General features: G+C 41.1%; 1 protein-coding gene across 1 annotated transcript in view; it reads left to right on the top strand.

Moving 5' to 3' along the window:
* The window catches only part of serinc2 (serine incorporator 2), a 28,154-nt gene extending 13,579 nt beyond the window's left edge, over positions 1 to 14,575 (top strand). The window contains exons 8-11 of the mRNA XM_084313614.1: positions 2,197 to 2,287; positions 6,632 to 6,794; positions 10,902 to 11,117; positions 13,121 to 14,575. Coding sequence (XP_084169740.1) covers positions 2,197 to 2,287; positions 6,632 to 6,794; positions 10,902 to 11,117; positions 13,121 to 13,259 — 609 coding nt within the window. The 3' untranslated portion in view covers positions 13,260 to 14,575. The remainder of the gene's footprint in view (positions 1 to 2,196; positions 2,288 to 6,631; positions 6,795 to 10,901; positions 11,118 to 13,120) is intronic.
* The last annotated feature ends 8,876 nt before the right edge of the window (positions 14,576 to 23,451 follow it).

Genomic DNA, 23,451 nt, shown 5'->3' with positions numbered 1-23,451 from the left:
GTATAGCTAGCAGGCTAAAGGCTAAACTAAAGGTGATTATATAGCTAGCAGGCTAAAGGCTAAACTAAAGGTAATTATATAGCTAGCAGGCTAAAGGCTAAACTAAAGGTAATTATATAGCTAGCAGGCTAAAGGCTAAACTAAAGGTGATTACCGGTATATAGCTAGCAGGCTAAAGGCTAAACTAAAGGCTACTAAAGTCTGTAGCTTTACTATAACACCACTAGCCTTATTAAAAATTAACAATGAACAATGTCAGACCTTACATTTCCAGAAGCCTATGCTCCGGTTGCACTGTATCTTTTCAATGTCCACATGCCGTCATCGTCATATAAATAACATTAGCTCGGTAATCGTAACCACACCCAAATGGCTTGTCTATATGATTAATCATATAACTTTTTACTTTACTCAGTTTATTTGATCAGGGACAGTGCATATCAATCAACAGTTATACATTTATAAATTAATACAAATAAAAAACTGTAAATATGCCAACATTAGCAGGGTTGCTATTTTTCAGCTGTAGTCCCTGGGCTAAATGTTAAAGTCATAAAAGAAACAGAAAAATAGAAAGACATTACAAACTAATATAAAAACTATTTAAAACATATTCTGTACATTCAATCACTAGACACTCATGCATCTATCAGATCATGCTACATACAAGGACATTACATGGTCAGGCGACACAGAGTGAGTCGAGTATAGTTGGACAAGCAATGCAGACAGTCATGCAGGCAACACTCTATGCGTAGGTTAAAAAACATTGTGTACAGGGACAAATCAAAGCCCATATACACGAACAAGCAGTGCATAGGCAGGCACACACATAAACAACCAGGACAGTCAGGCTAGTGGGCAAGCATACGGGGTAGTGGTATATATACTGTACACTGCATTACAATGAGATATGCTTCACCATAAGCATTTACATTCCCAGCCTGGCTCGCGGTGATGGTTATGGTACTCGCCATTGTGACCTGTATAGTAGCGTTGGATTCTCCTCTTCTCATTTAGAGAGGCGAGAGTTGCATTGACATCTGTTTCTATATAAAGGCACGATTGGAGATTGCTCAAATGATCTCACTTCACTATTGGAGTGAACATCTGGACCCTATGGTACACGTTCCAATGACTGACTCACACTTAAAGCACCTAGAGTTTGTACTCAACTTGGGAAATCTGCTTTTAGCTTCTGTGTTCCTGACACGTGGAACATCATACAACAAACAACAATATATTGTTATCCTTTGTTCAGTTTAAATCCTTAATCACCAACCATACCACCATAATCTGTATTTTCGTTTGAATTGATTGTACATACTCTTGTTTTGCATTTATTGTATGTTTTTTTATTATGTATGTGTGCTCAACATAATTAAAAACAAGGGCTTGCCTTCAATGAATTCTCAAGTTTAAATAAAGATTGAATTAAAAAGAAATCCCCCGTCAGAACAGTGCTGGGAGAGAGTGAAATTAAAGTACACATACCCTTCAGAAATAGCTCCCCCTGCTGTATAATTAATATAGCTGCACTTTTGTCCCATATGACACTGCTGGATCTGCTACGATGACACAATTCAAATGGAAGACCGTTAAATATAATTCACAATACTGACAAAATTGTTCAATTTGTCGAGCTTAATCAATGTGATACACAACACAACAGTTAATGATTTGTTATTTGTGAAAATCCCCAATGAGGAACGAGGATCCATCTGCTGTCAGATGGAGATTTTGGTATCCCCAAAAGGCGTAGCTTCGGATTAACCTCTATGAATTTGTGCAATTTATAAAGCATATGAAATATAAACAAAAGGGCAGTCCCGCCTCTGAGAGATATGATCTTGGGAGGATTTTCTTTTATTGTCCAAATTGATTGACCGATGCTCTTGATACAAGGCGTCAGTATCTCACTAGTCGAGATTACTCCCTCTTTCATAGGTCTCAGTGCACTCCTTTATTTGCACAGGGAGCACATGAAAGCAGACCCCCCCCCCCCCCCCCCCCCGCGCCGAAAACCAAAGTAATTGCATTGGTTGTATATTAAATAAAACTATTAAAACAAAATATGCAAGTTCTCCCCTGACTGGAATGTGTCCTAGGATGATCGCACAGAGAACTGTAGTAACTGTAGAGAAGTGTTTTCATGTCGACTTCACATTTGATTTTCTTCTCGCCATCCATCCACAGGAGGCTCAGCCGAGCTCGGGCCTGCTGCAGGCCTCTCTCATCACCCTCTACACCATGTACGTCACCTGGTCAGCCATGACTAACAACCCCAGTAAGTCCCATGACACTGCAGTCACTGCGCCAATCATGCATTTAGGCTGACCACGCAATTAGTCATGCTTGTCGATTTTGGGAACTCAAAAACAAATGGGCCGGTTTCTCCCACCTAGACTTCTAGGAATACTTGAATGTTTTGAAAGTCTTATTTTTCTTTGACAGGCACGTGTCACGGTATGCTGACGTTTCTTTTCTGATTTGGAACTTTAGTTCACCAAAAAACTACTTTCTAGCGTTGTAGCATTCATCATTAAGCTTAATGGGTACTGCTAGCCACAAGCTAGCTCATGTGGTTGTGGTTCTATATCATGCTAGCTTCCGCTCAGCGTCATATTGCATATATCTACCTTCAGTGTATATGCACTGAATACATTTCTAAATGTACCTTTACATACCAACATCTGCTATCTATATAAGCAGGGGTGGGGCCACACACTCATCTCCTTCTCAAATTTCACCACAAACAAGTGCCTGTATACCACCACTTGAATTAGGAAAGGAAGAGAGGAAAAACAGAAGACAAGGAGATACGTTGACATTATATCTTTATTTTCTCACTATTTTCGAGAAAATACGGCGATATTGTCTTCGTCACTGGAGTGTCTGGAAGATGATGATCATTCTGACCTCCACCGGCTTTTTCGTATTAGGGGCTCGCGCCGCTGATATACTCCCCACCTGCAGTCCTCCTTGCTGCGGCTGGATAGGTATTGAACCTCCGGTCATACAGCTGGACTGTGGGAGGCACCGGCTGTTGTGAGAAACCGGTTTGCTTCCGAGCTGGGTGAGTACTGTTTTGCTTGCGAGCACTAGTTGTCTGTTAACGCTATGGGGGTTAGCTGACAATTTTACGAAGGCCGGCCCCAGATTGGGGTCCTTTGCTCGGCTTCTTAAGCGGCGGACGGAGGATCTTGGTCTGACGCCCATGATGGTCAACCTAGTGGGCCGAGACCGAGACCTGGTTGAACCCGGGATTCTCTGGACAAGCGGATGCTTCTCTGTCCCGTGCAGGCCCCATCTTTCACATGAGTGAGAGTACACCCTAACGAGGAAATGTGGGCATGGATCTTCGTTATCGGAAGATCCATGTTCAAGTCGGCTGCAGCCCGGATGGGAATTGTGCCGGCTCCGCTGTATGTCTGGTAAATCACAGTTGAAAACTGTGTTTGACATTTCTTTTTCTCTTCTCTCTTAACACTTTAACTGCCACACACGAGATATCTCGGGTTTCCGATAGTTATGTTGAAAGCCACTCACGAGATTTCTCGGATTTTTTTCTTTTTTAGCGATCTGAAATCATATTGCATCACGTGAGCCTACCCGAGTATACCCGAGCACCGCCGGCGATCATATGTGGAAAAAAGCGCCCCCTATCGTCTCCCAGATGACATAAGGGATTTTGGAATGGACTCAATGAAAATGGATGGGGGAAAAAATCCGGTACTCCACATTTTCCAGTCCACTGATCCAGCCAGGGTTACCACAGTTCATTCTGGAGCCTCTCAGCCCCGCGGAATCATGTGTACTACTGTATCACGTTGGATCCATACACTTATCTATTTTTTCGAATGGTGATCAGGAATTGGAATATACCAGTTGGATACCATCTGATGTCAGGTAAGGAATCTATGTTATCAGTGTTAGGATAATCAGAAATTATTTTATGAAGATTGTCACATAGCAATGTCACAAGACAATATAGAATAAGCTGGAACGGGCTGTATGTGAAAACCAGCCCGTCCAGTAGTGCTTTTAAAGCACCGGTCCCAGGCAGGTAAAGAAAATAACACAAGGCGTTGTTCCAAATAGTAAATGATATTTATTATAGCGGGGATTTAAACCCACTGTTGAAATCAATGGCAACCTCACGAAACTCTATCAGTGTCAACTGACAGAGTGAGGCGCCCCGATGTTGTGTCATCTCCACTCTATTAACCACCCATCTCCACTGCCTGTTCCAAGGTGCACCAATCAGATGCAACCAATCCAATCAGGGAGATGAGTGGCATCTGTGAATAGAAACAGAAATTAGGAGATGACACAACACTACACATAACAGACAACACAAATTATATATTACCCTGATGTTACATGGTGTTAAAATATATGGCAATAATGATAATGAACAACCCACGTACGTGACAGGGCAGTAACGAGGTTTGTTCCTTCCGTTCGTTCCCTGGTGGCATGCGGGTTGTGCGTGCGTAGTCGTGGGGTCAAGCCACGGTCTGCTCACCCTGTGTGTTGAGTTGCTCGAGTTTCTCTTCGTAAGGTCGGATCCGTCTCCCTCCCGTCCTCCAATAGGGAGGGTATCCTCCATTAGGGAGGGTCGGGGGGCTTGGTCCTCTCCGGTGAGATGGTTGTCGGGGGCCTCAGCGGGGTACATTTGTCGAGCTTTTAGCTCCCGCTCAGCTCCTGTTATGCAATATGACGCTGAGTGGAAGCTAGCATGATATAGAACGTAAGGTTATGAATATAACCAAGTTCTATGAATGCTAGTGACGCTCAGTGTCTAGACACCACTGCGGCCCTTGATTTTTCATTGTGGTGAAATGTTTTGGGAAGGAGATGAGTGTGTGGCCCCACCCCTGCTTATATAGGTAGCAGATGTGGCCAGACCGATGTTGGTATGTAAAGGTACATTTTGAAATGTATTCAGTGCATATACACTGAAGCGAGATATATGCAATATGATGCTGAGCGTCACTAGCATTCATAGAACTTGGTTATATTCATAACCTTACGTTCACACTACCCATTGGATTTAATGACAAATGCTAACAACAAACGCCACGCACACACAACCATAATGTAGCATTTGCCTCGTACAGAAAATAAGACAAATTCTAAATGTCATGGTCATCCATTTTAAGTGTGGTCGTTCCCCAGGTATCCTTTTTGCTAGGCTGGACAAGATATGCCTCCTAAAATGTCTAAACGGAAGTACAGGCTACAGGCTTTCCGGTTTTCGACAAAACAATTATAGAAACATGTAGGGGTGGGAAGCACCAGTTGCATCACGATACGATATCGATTCTTTGGACAACGATACGATATTTGCCGATATCACAGTCTGCCACGATACGATACGATTCGATTCAGGTGCCTGCGATCGATATGAGGCGATATTATGTGCCCATTTAACACAATCAGTAACATTTAGATCAACTAAAAAAAGGCTACGGAAATATCAATTGATTTTTGAGCTCTTCCAGACATTTAAATGAAAAACAATATATTGTTTTTAATACAAATAGACCTCCTGTTCATTTTTTATATATTGAGCTTTAAACTTTAAGTAAAATGTTTTGGAACTCACAACACGCAAGCTAAAACCCCTTCCTCTCCCAAACTTCCTACAATTGTTTTATGTTGCATGATGATCATGAATACATTATTATGTATTCATTTATTATGTATTCATGTTTAAATATCAACATATCTGTCCATCCTCAGTAACACACACACACACACACACACACACACACACACACACACACACACACACACACACACACACACACACACACAGAATGCCTCTCCCCCAGTCCCCCACAGAAAGGTAGACTGCCCAGTGCCCCCACCCCTCCCAAGTCCCCTCTCCTCTCTCCTCTCCTCTCACGGTTAGCTGCTTAGCTTAGTTAGCTCACGCTAACGCAACGTTAATTTCGGTATTTAACGCAACATGGGCATAAAGGAATGGCGAGGATGGAAAGCATGTTTAGATGCATTTGACCCCTTGTGGGGAAAAAAACAACAGGCACTTATTTCGGGCAAAATAGGCGGACTCTGAAGCAATGCTTTCTAACGTCTACACACAGAGCTGCGCTGAGCTAATGTTGTTGTTCCGGCCGGGGGCGGATATGCTCACGAGGGGATTTTCAAATAAGAGTATCGCAATATGAATCGATCTTTTTACGTTTCATCGATCCTATTTGATTATTGATAATAGATCGATATATCGATCTGGATCGATGTATCGTCCCACCCCTAGAAACATGTGAAGTGCACAATATTTCCTTGTTTAAGCCACTGCAACGGCTTTGCCTGAAGAATTTACTACATGACCGGGACGTTCTAGCTTGTTTGCCGACAGGATTCGGGAAAAGTTTGGTCTGTTCGGAGGCAGCTTCCAGGGGAAGTACATACACCGGAAATTCTACCCCATAGACACTTTTGGCAGTAGTTCTTTACCAGGCTTTATCTCACAGAGATAAAACTGGGAACGAGGTTACCTTTTTGCTAACTGATGTGAATTACTCTCAAATCTTTTTACCACTGGAATTTACCTACTTGTCTTATTGCATGTTGTCATCAACCAACACGTTTACTTCCCCAGACCGCACATGTAACCCCAGTCTGCTGGCCCTGGTCTCCGGCTCCCCGGCTCCGTCTCCACCCCCGGGCCCCGTCCCCACCATCGCTCCCGGACAGACCCAGTGGTGGGACATGCAAGGCATTGTGGGACTGGTCATCTTCTTCTTCTGTACCCTCTACGCCAGGTAGATACCATTCATCTACATTAGATCAGGTGTTCGTCAGTTTCATTCCATGATGAGATTTTGTCCCAACACTAGCATTGTAGTTGCAAGAGATGCCCACCCTGTATGTCAATCAATCAATCGGATTTATTTATATAGCACGTTTTACATGACACAAGCCAAACAAAGTGCTTTACAAAGGCCGGCAGGGGAACAGACAGGTCATACAACATGGAACAGACAACATACATGGAACAAAATTGCACATCAGTACAAGGTCAGGCAAGGTACAGGTCAGAATCTAGGAAACGCTAGAGAATAAAGCTAAGTTTTGAGCTGGGATTTTAAAGGACTCGATCGAGGGGGCAAGACGGACTGAGGTAGGGATACTGTTCTTTATTGTGCCATATCAGTCCTGACGTTTGGGCTAACATGGGGATTGGTATGGTAATGATGTTGATTCATCACTGAAGTCTGAGACGTTTAGAGTTAGACGATATAGCCTGGTCTATGCATGTGCGCCCGACACCATATGGTATAGAAACCTTGCTAACCAGTTCGGCAACCTGTGCCACATCATGCCTAATCGTCCACCACATTTGACATAGAATTGACAGGCTGCTCCTTTAGTATTATGTATATGATATACAGTAGATTAGGGATGCACCAAAAATTCGGCTACCGAAAATTATCGGCCGAAAATGGTTAAAAAGGCTCTTTCGGCTTTCGGCCGAAAGGGTTTTAGCACCGAAAATATATGACCGAAAGTCAAATAACGTGTTGTTGTGATGACGTCATCAAAACGCGACTACAGACATACCGGTAGCATCATAGATATCTATGGTAGCATGCGCAACATGTAACGTGAGCAGCTTGGCAGCTCCGACGTTAACGGTACTGCTATCAGTAGTCTAGGAGCGGATTAGCTATGGAGCTAACAGTGTACCATCCACCTGCGACGCAACGGTGGCAGCAACAGTGGACTAATGTTAACGTTATGACGAGTTCATACTACACTACACGTATGAACTCGACATAACGTTAACGTTACTCCGTTTAAATGAAGTGTTTAATTAGCAGCAATCCGTTGTTGAAAATGTATCGTTAAACCGAAAATGGAAATGCGAGGACAGGAAGTCGTCATCAATCGTTGTAGTCTTTTAGTCTTAACAGTCTGGAATTAATGTATGCATTCAAAAGTGCTGAATAAATGTTTTATGGGCCCATAATAGTGATTATTAATATTATTTAAGTTAAGTTTAGCCATAATCATGTCTTTTGCCATAATCCGGTAGCTAAAAAAAAAAAAAAAAACACGTATATATATATATTTATATTAATCATTTTCGGCCTTTCGGCATTCGGTTTTCGGCCAACTGTTTCCTATTTTCGGTATCGGTTTCGGCCAAGAATTTCCCATTCGGTGCATCCCTACAGTAGATGCTGAGAGCTTTAGCTTGGATTAGTATCTTGGATTTAGAGTGGCCTTATAGTCCAAGCCCATTTGAACCCATATAACGATTAATCGATTTTAAATCGAAATCGCGATTTGGAATGATGCAATTATCAAATCACAAAAAAAAAGAAATCGCAATTTTTTTTTTTTTTTTTGAATTTTTTTTACATTTATTTAACCAGGAAGTCCCATTGAGATACAAGATCGGTTTGGGAGAGGGAGCTAAGGGGTTTTAGATTGTGTGTTGTGAAGTTTAGACTTCAGAGAGGGAGAGTAAAGTACAGAAAAAAGGGTACCGTTGGGTACCGGTATCGATTCCCAGGTAAAAAGAAACATTTTCAGACTCGGTGTCCTGAAAAGACCCACAGCGTAGGCCAGATGCGAGCCGCATTTGACAATAAACCTCTGTGGGGCTGCTTAAAAAAATATTATAATTGCAAATTTAATCGCAATCGCAATATCTGTCAGAAAAATCGCAATTAGATTATTTCCCAAAATCGTGCAGCCCTAACCCATATCATCCAAGTAGAACTGTCCACGACTAAATAAATGTGCCCCTCTAATATGTTTTCATTGACTAATCGAATAGTCCATTTCATTGACAAACCTGTAAAAACCCTTCGTCAAATGAATGCCCCCTCACAAATGAATGACAAAATACAGAATTGCCCCGTTATCTTAATAATAATAATAATACATCTATCTTATATAGCGCTTTTCCAGGTGCTCAAAGACGCTTTACATGGGCAGGAGAGACAAACTATGGCAAAACAAAAAACAGAACAAAAACGGAACAAAAATAATACATGACAAAATAAAATAAAACCGACAGAATTAGAGGTCAAAAGCAAGATTGAAAAAGTGAGTTTTGAGGGCTGATTTAACACTGAGTGCCAGCAGGGGGTGCCAGAAATAGCGCTTGAGTGCCAGCGCTGTAGTCAATGGGAGGGCGATCACATTTGCGAACGCATAAACTATATCTTAAATGATGGCTATGTGTCTAATACGCCCGTCGCTTATCAATGAGTTGTTTGCAGTCAACATTGTCGAAACAGGATTGTTTTTTAATCGGTTCATTTCCGTTTTATACCATTTTGAAAAACGCTTGTTTTTTTAAACTTCCAATTTTTTTTTAAAGATTCTGCAGGAATCACGCTTTACTGGAATACACAAAACACGTTGTCATTTTTCGGCCTATTTATGAATAGTTTTCAAATAAACTCTAGATTATCGATAGTATATGTGTACTTATGCACGCTAGAGAAGCGGGCTGAAAAATCGATTATCTTATTTCCTGATCAGCACACACACACACTCACAGCCACACACACACATATGGGACACGCTGAGATATAGGTGAAAAAAACTCTGATTATCCCAAGACTGGTAAAATAGATTCCTTACCTCAGATCAGATGTTCTCCAAAAAGATTATTCCAATTCCTGATCGCCATTCCAAATATCGATCGCGTTTATTGATCTGGGTACTGGAAACACATATTCCACGCTGTTCTGCGGCTCTGCAATGAATGGGATCGTTTCCGGTTACATGCCTGACAAGTAGGGCTGGGCGATATGGCCAAAAATTATATCGCGATATATTTTGGCTATATCGCGATACACGATATATATCGCGATATTTTTACATTTCCTCTAAATCACTTAAAAATGCTTGATTTGGGGAGCTCCAGTAGCTCACCGCGTATCTCGGCGCTATTTCGGCGTCGGGGACAACCGTGCGCGTCACGGATCTGGGGTACACGAGTTCGACTCCCGGACTCGCCGTATTTTCTCAGAGTGTCTTCCCCTGATCTATATCCCATTCAACCTGTTTCTGTCGGTCATGCTTGACCAAAAAAAAAAAAAAAAGGCGATAAACGCTAAAAAGAACCAGCTGTCTGGTCAAAGTTTAAAAAAAGAAAATGCTTGATTTAACCCTTTGATGCATACAGTCACGCCAATATGATGATTATAATAAGTCCCTGCAACATATGTTTGCATTATTAAACCATGAAGATGCTTTAAAAAATAATTTAATGAAAATGTACTAAGAGTAGTCTACTGACACACTAATAAAAAAAATTATTTACATCTAAGACAATTTATATAAAAACTCTTGGGTGCCTAAGACTTTTACACAGTACTGTGTTTTCTATCCACTTTAGCCAAACACACACACACATATATATATATATACTAGAGGTGGGCATAGATTAATTTTTTTAATCTAGATTAATCTATCTCCAATCCTGGATTTAATCTAGATTAATCTAGATTAAAATGGCTCAAAAAAAAGAAAAACCTGCCGAAGGCATTCAAAATATGTGTTCTTTTTTATTAAACTTTATTTTTTAGCGTTTATCGCTTTTCTGGTCAAGCATGACCGACAGTTGTAGAGTGAAACGGGAGGGAGAACAGGGGAAGACATTCGGCAAATGACGGCGGGTCCGGGAATCGAACTCGGAGTCGGCAGATACGCGGTGAGCTACTGGAGCTCCCCCAAAATATGTGTGTTCTACCCAAATAATGACCCCTGGCCTAACTGATAAAACATGACAAATATAATCTAAGGCAAATCATTGACTAAATATAAGACCCTAACAATAGAATTGTAACAATCGAGCCTATCAACTATAAAGTCAACATTGAGCCCCCTGTCCCCCCCCCGCGCAGTATCCGCTCCTCCAACAACTCGCAGGTGAACAAGCTGATGCAGACGGAGGAGAGCCAGGGACTGGCCGCAGACTACGAGCCCGCCACGGACGAGGAGGGCGTCAGGAGAGCCGTGGACAACGAGGAGGAGGCCGTCACGTACAGCTACTCCTTCTTCCACTTCAGCCTCTTCCTGGCCTCCCTTTACATCATGATGACGCTCACCAACTGGTACAAGTACGTGTTTTCACCTTTCATCTTCATCAGTTTTTCTCGTTTCGATCGGATGCTTTTGTGACTGAGTTGTAAAAGTCACTTAAGCTCAGATACTGTACTGTTCTACATCTGACTCAGGAGTGTTTGAATTAGCTTGATGGGGCGGTCAGGTGGCGTAGCGGAGATTGCGCTCGTCACCAATGCAAGAGGCTGCGGTCTCGACTCCCGGAGTCAGCATTGCTTGGGCTGATCGCTATACTAACCCGTTTGGCTGGGTTAGGGGGAGGGCAAGTCATGGGTGGGAATCTGGCGTTGTGGACAGTGACGCCTACAGGTCAGGTCTGGGCGCTTGCTCAGCGGAGGCAGGACTTGATGAAGGCAGCGTGACCTCCCACGTGTTACACTTCACCAATGAGAGTCCTCGCTGCCAGGTGAAAAAAATAGTCACTGGCTGTCACCCCGCGTGTCGGAGGAAGCGTGCGGATGACTTCAGGGTTCCCTTGTACCGACCAGTAGGAGAACATGCGCACAACAACCAGGTAGGGGAGGGGGGGAATTGGCACAACGACTAAATTGGGACGGGGAGAAAACAGAGAAAAAATCGGAGAAAGAGAGGATAAAAAATATATATAAGAATTAGCTTGATGGGTAAAGTGTCAGTTGAGGGTTTGAGACTAGGAGAGACTCCCCCCTGAGAGGAGGCTATAATTGTTGCTACTGTAGCATGACTGACACCTGTAACACTGGTGCCTGTTGAGCCAAGCTCTCCAGCTGTGCAGCGAGTTTTACGAGAATGAGGGTGAAAAGGTTTGTTAAATGTCCTCCTGCTAGAAATACTATTCAATAACTTCTTTGTTCAACTGTGTACTTTTGTATATAAGCTAACTTGGTAGACTTGAGAAGAGAGTGTAGCGCCTGCTAGCATGAATGACACCTGTAGCGGTTTCAGATAAGCGCTACACAGGATGATGTGGTAAAGGGGCTAATTTTGGATACAACACAGAGTGCACTTAAAGTACATGCACATTAATATTCCAGTATTATTCGGAATACTTGAGAATTCCATCTTTGAGTTGGTGCAGCCTGACCACGAAAAACTCTGAATATGAACCCTTTATTACGGCAATACTGAGCATGTAAACATCTCATCCTGTTTGCTGTTTTGAGACCTGTGTGAGTTGTTTATTCACAATATTCACCAGGATTCACAATATTTTGTGATCAAGATTTGAACATTCATATGAATACCTTATGCCGACTATGACCTTAAAGAAACATGCCAACATTTTGGGAAATTAGCTTACCGTCTTCTCCAGAGAGAGACAAGAAGATGGATACCAGTTTCCTCTCTGTGCGTTCAGTAGAAAGCCATCTGGCTGCATGTTAGCCTAGCTTAGCACAATGAATGGAAGTGGACATGACCAGTTAGGCTAGGCATTGTCCAACTAACACCTCTCCTGAAGGCTAACCGGTCATGTCCGCTTCCATTCATTGTGCTAAGCTAGGCTAACATGCAGCCAGCTTTATACTGAACGCACAGAGAGGAAACTGGTATATATCTTCTTGTCTCTCTCTGGAGAAGACTGTAAGCTCATTTCCCTAAATGTTGGCGTGTTCTTTTAAAGATCCCCTCCAGATTCGTGTGCTATTTACCAGGAATTTTTAAGTCTGCAGCTTATATTCTTTCAAGACAGGTCAATACCTAGTCAGCTTTCTGTGTATACTGAAGCTAAATGTGTCAAGTTGCCTCATAGCGGCCCATGATAGGTTTGACCTATTAATGACATCACACATGCAACTCAGATTTTAGGGAAGTACATCTCTCCATTGGAAGAATTTGAAAGAGGTACTCTGGTGACAAGTACTGCACAAATTACAATCTGTGTAGTCAAAGTCATGCCTCCAAGAGGAGTAAAATAAAACATGCTTTTGAGTGGAGGGGGCCTTTAACAATGGTATTATATTGATGAGTATTTGGAATACTCTGCAATTAAACACACTCACCGAGACTACTCTCCCACCAGGCCAGACGCTGAATACCAGGCTATGCAGAGCACCATGCCAGCTGTGTGGGTGAAGATTAGTTCCAGTTGGCTGGGCCTGGCTATCTATCTCTGGACCCTAGTGGCCCCGCTGGTCCTCCCCGATAGAGAATTCAACTGAATCAAGACTTCAAACTGACTTACGCCCAACAGCGTAACTAAATAGCAAATAACCTTTTTAATTAAATTTTTTGACTTACACATTATACAAAAAATGGTTTTAGCTTTAAATGTAGACCAAATGTAAGTGAAATTGGTCTGATTTGAATGATATTGCGTTTCATGAGTGAACCAAGCTTTTGTGTTTGTGGGAATCACCAGGGACCTCACGATTTGATTCTGATTATTATGGCTAGGATCTGATTTAGTGGTTACTGATATGGGTTTTTCATTGGGTGATGCTGATAGCAATATTTAGAGAGTAGGGCGGCCAATTGCCAATATAATACTGATATAATGGTTTTATTGTTTTTTTCCATCTGATAAAATACAACAATTTAGTAATGGCAAATGAAACAATAGCACATTTATTAAGTTCGCTAATGTTAGTTAAATTAGCTAGCTAGTTTAGCTGGTTGATTACAGCCAGGTTTGCACCTAACAACATTACAATTGGCAACTAGGAATCACGTTTGCTCACTAAAACTAATCAATCAAATGACACATTTTTATTATCTTCCCACATGGCCAATGCAGATTATCTCACAATGCTAGATATCGACCCAGTTAGTTTACCAATAATCATTGTTCCCATCCCATTCAATAAATTGTGATTTACATTCTCACACCTTTTCACAGCATAATACCTCTGTCCTGAGTATTATTGTTACACTTCATGTTTAAAAACGTCAAAAGAATTTACTTCAATTATAGTTAAAGGGTTTAAAATAAAACACAATGTCAGGAATAATAACACTCAAAACCCAGAATAGAAAATCGTTGATTGAATTTTGGGTATCGATGCAGAATCACAAAAGCTAGAATTATGATTATTGAATGACATTATTACTTCTCCCACCCCTCCCTCACTACATTTACATGATGTTTATATTTGCCTTCCTAGTTTCTTTAAGGTCACTCTTCAGCATGTGTCTAAGACTAAATCTTCTGAGTTGTTTGTTTTCCCACATTTTAAGATCAATCTTATATTTCCTTTTGATTGAAGCATCGTTCTAGTTATGCATTCTCATATTGTACAGGTGTCTCTGTCTTACATATGTTTTTTTTTTTTTTTTTTTTTATATATATATATATATATATATCAATAGACTTCCAAAAGTGCCTTTTCTATATTTTGCACAAAATACTTCTTCCATGGGACCACCAGTTAGATATTTTGTTGTGGTTTTATACTTTGAGCTACTAATGACTTTATAGAGTAAACAGACTATTTGTCTGTTGTTTCATCATAATCAACAATAAAGTTGTCATAATTCCCTGGTGATGTGTTTTTGAATGGGTGTGCGATGGACAGTATGGAGTTAACTATCATTGGTGCCCTGTAGGTGTTCTCAAGTTTCTTTATTAGTTGTCATACAGAAATACAGAATACTTTGCATGAAATGCTTCTTTCTGTTTTGCTCCTGAGTGTGCTAGATAATAAAAAGATAGTACAATAAGTATAAAATAGAAAGTCAAGTACGTAAACAAGTGTAAACGACAAACATTTTCTATATACAGTGCAGGTACAGTACAGTGTAGAAATGGTGAGGTATAGCTTAGCTTGTGGTGCCACCTTGTGGTGGTGAGGTGCAATAAGGAATGAGATTGATGTGCAAACCTCCTTACCAATAAATATAAAGTGTGTTAGTGTCTAAAGTGGGTGCTACAGTGTGTTATTTATTTAAAGTGAGAGTGTGCATGTGGATGTGTGTGCTGTGGGTGTATTGATGGTTTGTTATTGTTCATTGAGCATCCTGATGGCCTGGGGATAGAAGCAGGTGGGACTGTTGTTCCCTCAATTAGGCTAGACGTTTAACCCTTTCACTACCACACTACAGAAGGTTAACCTTTCACTACCACACTACACACTGTGGTAGTGAAAGGGTTCACCTTCTGTAGTGTGATTGTGAAAGGGTTAACCCTTTGTCATGTCACAGTGAAAGGGTTAATGAATGTCTTTCCCCATTCACAGTATGTGAGACATAACCATATATAATAGAACTCTTTGGACATGACATGTTCCACCTTGCATCCCAGCTGTTTTGGGATTACATGGTACATACTGTAAGATGCTCAGTTGTCAAGAGTTTTCCCTGTCTTGTAGAGACAAATGGGGGGATTGATCAAGAGCAAACATCAAGGCACTGGGTCACAGTCAGAAGTAATTGGAATTTAAACAAGAAAGACAATATAAAGATACAAAATATATATAAATCTTGTCTATATTTACATTTTCCTGGCCACTTCTTAACCCATTCTCTGCCGGAGCTTATATCCATCCTTGTAGCCTCTCTGCCAGCACTATTTGTCTATGGAGATGTTCACCTTCTTTGCAGGGCTATAACTTTTTAAATTGTATTGCTAAATTGACATTACTATGGCCCATTCAACATCAATTATCTATCGTTCAGGATGTAGAAACGTTTTACTTTTTCATTCACACATTCATACAATAATACGGTCTAGAGTATAAATATGTTTTTATCGTTTTCTGCAGTATTTCATAGAACGTGAGATATAGCCATAAATGCATATATTAGATCATCAAATGCAGTTTGATACCAATCGACGCCAGATTAAAAATGTCAACTGTACACGGTCCTAGACGTGTTGACTGATCATCTGCTGTTGACCGGGGGGGGGGTCGTTTATAATTCAATGACCGACGTTAAATGATTTATGTAGTATGGGTGATATATAGATCAGAGCAGTTTGTATCGAAAATGGTAAAGAAAAACCCTGAAACTCACCCCAGTCTCCTCTTACCGTTGGGTGATGAGCGTGGAGCAAAAAGATCGCTATTATGGGATGTTGATCTAGGTGATCCAGTTCCGGTTTGTATAATACTAATACACGTCCAATCATGTTTATTGAGTTATAGCAACGGATCGATATGCAAGTTTCAAGTTTCTTTAATAGTTGTCATACAGAAGTACAGAATACTTTTGTACAAAATGCTTCTTACTGTTGCGCTCCAGAGACTGTGCAAGACAAGATAAGTATGAAATAAAAACATAGTAACACGGTGTAAGCGAGTGGCCGGACGGAATAGGGGACGGACTAAGCACTTCCGGCCACTTCCGGTTTTGGCAACTCGCCGATCAGCCACCAGGTGGCGGTATTGAAGCATTGCAGAGTTGAGCGGAGTCCTACAACACCAGCAAAGACTCCGTGGGTGAAATGTGAATACCATGACGAAAATATGAAATATTGATCTCAAAGACGCCGTAACCCGTCATTGGCAGATTACGCATGGCGAGGAATGGCGTGTAAACACGTCATCGGCGGAGAAAGAGTTAATGACTGAACCCAAAGAAGACACTGCAGCACACGATTAACTTCAATATGTTATTATTGATGAGGTGCAAACGATATAGTGAACGATACACAACTTATTTACATTTTCCTGTTGACGGTCATAAGAATACAACTTATGTAGACTGTTTAACACTTTGAGTGCCACGCCTCCGGTGCCCCGGAACCCTGTTGCGTGCCACCACCCACTTCAATGACAGAGCTCTCATATTTGCGAACGCATAAACTATATCTTAAATTATGGCTATGTGTCTAATATGGCCGTCGCTTATCAATCAATTGTTTGCAGTCAACATTGTCGAAACGGATTGTTTTTTAATCGGTTCATTTTCGTTTTATACCATTTTGAAAAACGCTCGTTTTTTTAAAGTTCCAGAAAAAAATAAAGATTCTGTGATAAACGCCCTTTACTGGAATACACAAAACACATTGTCATTTTTCGGCCTATTTATGAATCGTTTTCAAATAAACGCTAGATTATCGATAGTATATGTGTACTTATGCACGCTATAGAAGCGGGCTGAAAAATCGATTATCTTATTTCCTGATCGCACACACACACAGACACACACATATGGCACACGCTGATATATAGGGGAAAATATCTCAGATTATCCCAAGACTGGTAAAATAGATTCCTTACCTCAGATCAGATGTTCTCCAAAAAGATTATTCCAATTCCTGATCGCCATTCCAAATATTGATCGCTTTTATTGATCCAACGCTGGGTACTGGAAACACACATTCTCCGCTGTTCTGGTGGGGGGCGATTACTTGGATCGTCTCCGGTTACTTGTCTGTAGTGCAGTACCATCCGGAGAGACGATAGGGGGCGGTATTTTCACTGTTCGAGTTCAGACAGATCCCCACTGGTAAAGTGAGGCTAGATTGATGAAACATTTATGGAAATCGATAATAAAAAAAATAACGATTAGAAACGAGATCTCTCGTCGGCTGGCACTCAACGGTTGGCATGAACTAACGAGAAATCTCGTCGCTGGCACTCAAAGTGTTAAGAGTCAAATATGTATGTACCATACTTTTGTTTTTGTTGTGCCATTGCATTAGGAAGCCCTTGGTCTCATGTAAAAGCAACCTCTGAAGTCACCCAGTGTTTCCCCTAGGCTTCTCTCAGGAAGTGAGAGAGCTCGCATGATGTCATCAAGCTGGCTCGGAGGAATTCCAAAACACTGGCGTGGCGCCGACCCTCCAACCTCACTCCCTCCACTGAACACATGTTCCTGCTCCAATGTGATTAATCCTTTGGATTCAGTGCAGGATTCCCTATAGTAAAAATAAACACACACATACACATTTGGCAACTGATTGAGGGGAAATATGATTTTCACTATCACAACAAGAGCGTGTAGAAGAAGTCAGGGTTGAGCACAAGACCTGTGCATTCATTCAATAATGGTACGCAGGGGGCGTCTATTCGAAGCCCAAACAACTCGTATTTCCGGGTTCGAGTTTTGCGCTCTCATTGGCCACTGACTTACGCTATTATGCCCCCCATATCTACGCCGCCAGTTCACCTCCAAGAAACTACGCTCTCGCCTGAGTCGCGAAACGCCTCGCTGTGAAGCACCTCTGTATTAAATGCCGGTTCATTCATGCTTTGAGGCACAATTCCTGACAGGATTTTATAATATTGTATTTTATAATATTGTAGCTTGACAATTTTAAGAAACTACGCTCTCAGCTGAGAGTCAAGAAACGACGCTCTCAGCTGCACCTCTGTGAGTCTAGAGTGCAGTCATCTTATGCAGCATCACTTTTCACATCAAAACAAAAGTAGAACTGTAATGTGGACTTTCACATAATTATTAACATTGACAAACATATTTACAATCTATGAATGCCAATTTCATGGGCAGTACACTTACTTTCTCAGTCAGTGCTAAGTGCAGTCATCTTATGCAGCATCACTTTTCACATCAAAACAAAAGTAGAACTGTAATGTGGACTTTCACATATTATTAAAATTGTCAAACATATTTACAATTAGCATTTTATAAAGTAGAACTGTAATGTTTACTTTCTCAGTCAGTGCTAAGTGCAGCATCCCTTTTCACATCAAAACAAAAGTAGAACTGGAATATGGACTTTCTCATATTATGTCACAGTGTGCGTAAATGTGCCCTGTGGATTATACGTGCCCCATGTAAAATATTTAAACAACCATTAAGCAGTGTTGGGCAAGTTACTCAGGAAGTATAGGAGTTTGCTGAAAGCAGGATCAGAGAGCGTAGATTTCAGTGTGTATCATTTAATTGCATAGTGAGACAAACAACAAACCAAAACATTGACATCTAACTTATCTTTAGATATTTACTCAACCTCTAATGTCTAACTATGAATGAACACAACACTGTAACTTACCATCTTTAGATAATAAAGTACTCAACCTCTACCGTCTTTAACTATGAACAAACACAACACTCTAACTTACCATCTTTAGATAATAAAGTACTCAACCTCTACCGTCTTTAACTATGAACAAACACAACACTCTAACTTACCATCTTTAGATAACAAAAGTACTCAACCTCTACTGTCTAAAAATTTAAAAGTCAATTAACGACTGATGGCTGTTTGTTGTAGAGGGCGGCCGGTGGCAGACTTTGTCTGATACAGACCGTTACACTATGAGCTTCAATGTTTAGCGAACTTTAGCGCACATGGAGGCGAACTACTTTAGCGCACATGGAGGCAAACTACTTTAGCGCACATGGAGGCGAACTACTTTAGCACACATGGAGGCGAACTACTTTAGCGCACATGGAGGCGAACTACTTTAGCGCACATGGAGGCGAACTACTTTAGCGCCAGTGATGCCGGTAACGCGTTACTAAGTAACGCGTTATTGTAATCTGATTACTTTTCCCCGAAAATAGTAATCTAACGCGTTAATCTTTAAAAGCCAGTAATCTGATTGCAGTTACTTGTCCAAGTGGCTGTGCGTTACTATTTCGTTACTATCTCATCATAAATTCATAATGCAGGCGGAATGCAGTATTTTATTTCGTTTTCGACAGTCAAAAATACATTTTTGAGCTGTTTTTCTTATTTGGGAGTGACGTGGTGTGGCAGTGAAAGGGTTACACAAGAATGTGGCCCGCGGCGTGACTGGACTCTCTGTCTGTGAGTGACTCTGCTTTGGCCCAATCACATTCCCCATCCACAGTCTGCGAATCAGAGGCAGAGTAGGGCGGGTCTTCACAGCACGTCATGTGACATATGCGCCAATCGTGTGACAGCAGGGCTCCGTTGCATTCGTCTGAGAATTCCACCCCAAAACGCTTACAGGAAGAAAAAACGCGGCTTATTATTATTACCGAGGCGCGCGGCTTATTATATTATTAAAACAGCTACTTGTGGGCACTCATAAAAACACCGTGGTCTACAAGTTGTTTAGCGAGAGGATGGTGGTAATGTGCTTCAATAGAACAATGGATCAATGCCATGTCAAAACTCGGCTCCGCCGATCTGAAGGGCTCCGCAGTACACACACAGACACAGACACACACACACGCGCGCGCGCACTCACGGGATCGCAGCAGCCACACACACATTTCCACTGTCCAATAGACAAGCGCCCTTTTCGACCGCGTGACATTGTTCAGATGTTTCAACTTCACCCCCAGAACCGCACCGAGTCCACCAAAACTATATGTGAAAGCGACCTAAACGTAAATACTGTCTACCGCTAAAAACAGCACATCCAATTGCATTGAAAGCATCTGGAATCACAACACTACGACGCTTCGACTAGGTACAGGAGGACTCGGAGGCCAGCCAAACAGCAAAAGAGAGAGATTGTTTCTTTCCCTATTGATTAATGTATATTTGATGGTGGCAGAGCAAAAGCTCTTATTTGCCAGATTTACAGTTAATTTACATGAGAGACTGATTGTATGTTTATAGAGAGACATTTATAAAAACAATTTAATAGTTACAGTTGATATAATTGAATAGTTCAGCCTGCATTTGTTAGATGTGAATGAATGAATGAATGAAAACTTTATTAACAGATTGCAGAATGGGTACAGTACAGTACGGCTCAATACATCCAATTGTTAAGGGGATGCAGACCAGAGAAAGACTTTCGTCTTGTTTACATCAGGGTCCCCCATTTTCAATTCATCGTAAGGATCCACTGGATACACTGGTTTTGTAAAACCACTGGCTGGCTGCTCTAATGCTGTGAGCATCATAGACTGTTGCTTTACCATACTTGATGGTACAGAAGCTGAAGCACTAGTTTAACAATTTACGTTATGTGCAGAGAAACAAGTTAAAAACAATTTATGCACTTTCAATAAAGCGTTTTAAAAAAACTGTTGGGGGAACGACGACGACTTCGTAACCTAGTTACTTTCAAAGTAACTAAGTTACTCTGATAATCAAGTAATCAGTAAAGTAACTTGGATTACTTTTTAAAGGAGTAATCAGTAATCGGATTACTTTTACAAGTAATCTGTGGCATCACTGTTTAGCGCACATGGAGGCAAACTACTTTAGCGCACATGGAGGCGAACTAAAGTCACGGAAACAGCTGTTCTTGGAGGAAGATAACTGGCGTACACAAGGGGGGCGTAATAGCCTATAGGTCAGTGGCCAATCAGAGCGCAAAACTCGAACGCGGAAATACGAGTTGTTTGGGCTTCGAATAGACGCGTCCAGGGGCCTTAGAGTTAAAGGAGCACTTCGTCAAAAAACAATGCTGATTTATTTTGCACATAATCTTACACGCTTTCATTTATTTTGACTGTTATTGAGAGTAAATGAGTTTGAATATGGCCTCCAGTGATGTCATCAGGGACATTTAATCCCTGTGTTGTGTTAATTGTGTTAATGTTGTGCTAATAACACAAGAATCCAATCCAATGACATCACCAGTCGCCATATTCAAACTCATTGTACTTGTTTAACCAAAAACATGGTTAAAGTTTCTATCTCTCACACACACACACACACAAAAGGTTTGATTGAATTGATTGATTGAATTGATTGATTGATTGAAAACTTTATTAACAGATTGCAGAATGGGTACAATACAGTACAGCTCAATACACACAATTGTTAAGGGGATGCAGACCAGAGAAAGACTTTCGTCTTGTTTACATCAGGGTCCCCCATTTTCAATTCATCAGGACATATATGACATACATGACATACAGATAGTCAGTACTGCTACATCTATACATTTATGACATACCAGATTTGCAAATACAGTACTGTTTGTGATACAGAAGGAGTCAAGAAAAGGGAGTATATACATTTGACGTAGAAACTGTACATTGGAGGAGGTTGGGTGGGGGGGGTTGGGTACGATGGGATATTGACAACCATACTGGGTAATTTACATTGGAGGTGGGGGGGGGGGGCACACTGTATAAACAAGCAAAACTGTACATTGAGGGGGGGGGGGGGAGACACTGTACAAACAAACAAAATTGTACATTGGACTATTGACAAAACCATACTAGGTAAATGACTGTACATTGGAGGGGGTTGGGTTAGGATATTTACAGATTGATAGATAGATAATCTATTGATAATGACATCACTAATCACTCCATACTATGCTGGGTGGGAGCTCCTCTACTTCTTTGTATCTTCAAATGATAAACCAAATGCAGGCACATTCTCTGCACTCTATAATCCTAGTCAGACATTAGGTGCACTCCCCCACTTCCAAAAATAGCACTACAACACTGATATTAAGGTTAACTAGAGAGCACTCACATCCAGAGTGGGAGGCGCTGGTCATAGCGGGGGAAACCAGTCAAACATAAAGAATTAAACCACCTTCTTAGGATCCACATCCGTATTAGGAAAGGAGCGCAATGCTCCTCGGAAAAAAGCTGTGACTGACCTACTTCAGTGATGCATCTTTATTCCTTAGCAGCAGTTATGTGGAAGGGGTTACCTGCACACTGTAAGTCCTCCCTACAGAGCTGGCTGAGCAGCAGCTGGTCCTAAAAATAACCATTGACCATATTCGCACGGCGGCCATTTTGCACTTATGTCATGCTCAGGTTGGGATTTCTTTCTTTGGGTGGAAAGGAATCCCAATCTGAGAAACCCCAACCGAGCATGAGCAAAATGGCAGCCGTGTGCCTGTAGTCAATTGAATGGGTTGAGTTGCAGTATCCTTGAATAATACCCATGTTGTTTGTTTTTGATGCGTTGCTATGGTAATTGTGAGAGTAGAGTCGAGAGTTAGGAGAACATGCAGGCATTTTTTTTTAAGCCTGACTGACCTTGACTAATTTATGTATAGGTTAAGCTGTTTATGTATACCTACGGTTTTATGCCGTATATTGTAGTATTGACTCATGTATTAATTATTGAATTAGTTGGATACCTTCTACTCAATATGTATTGTATTGCTGCCTTCTCTCTGCTGCCCCACCCCACCCACACACAGACAAGCACACACACATTAATTTATACTTGCATGTGCTCATAATATGTATTATATATATATATATTACATTCACTCAAACACACACCTACACTCAAAGGACCACAATGGAAATAAGATTTATTGGGCTTTATTGTGTTTCATCCTTTTGACATTGTACAACGATAGAATGCCTTCTGGTAAGGCTGTGCATATATTATTTATTTATATTATGTAATGTTCTTTTTTACATCATCAATAAAGAAGAAAAAGAAAATCAATCCTTTTCTATGGATGTGGATCCTGAGAAGAAGGTATAATTATTTATATTTTGACTCATACATGTATAAAGAGTTCAAGTGTTCCTTTACTTTAGTAATCCCCTTGATAAGATATTGACAGATGTTTACGACAGATCCTGGGA

This window comes from Notolepis coatsorum (genome assembly GCF_963971535.1).
Source record: "Notolepis coatsorum genome assembly, chromosome: 4".
Lineage (NCBI taxonomy): Eukaryota > Metazoa > Chordata > Actinopteri > Aulopiformes > Paralepididae > Notolepis > Notolepis coatsorum.
The sequence above is the reverse complement of the archived record's forward strand: the minus strand, read 5'-3'. Positions and strand labels throughout refer to the sequence as shown.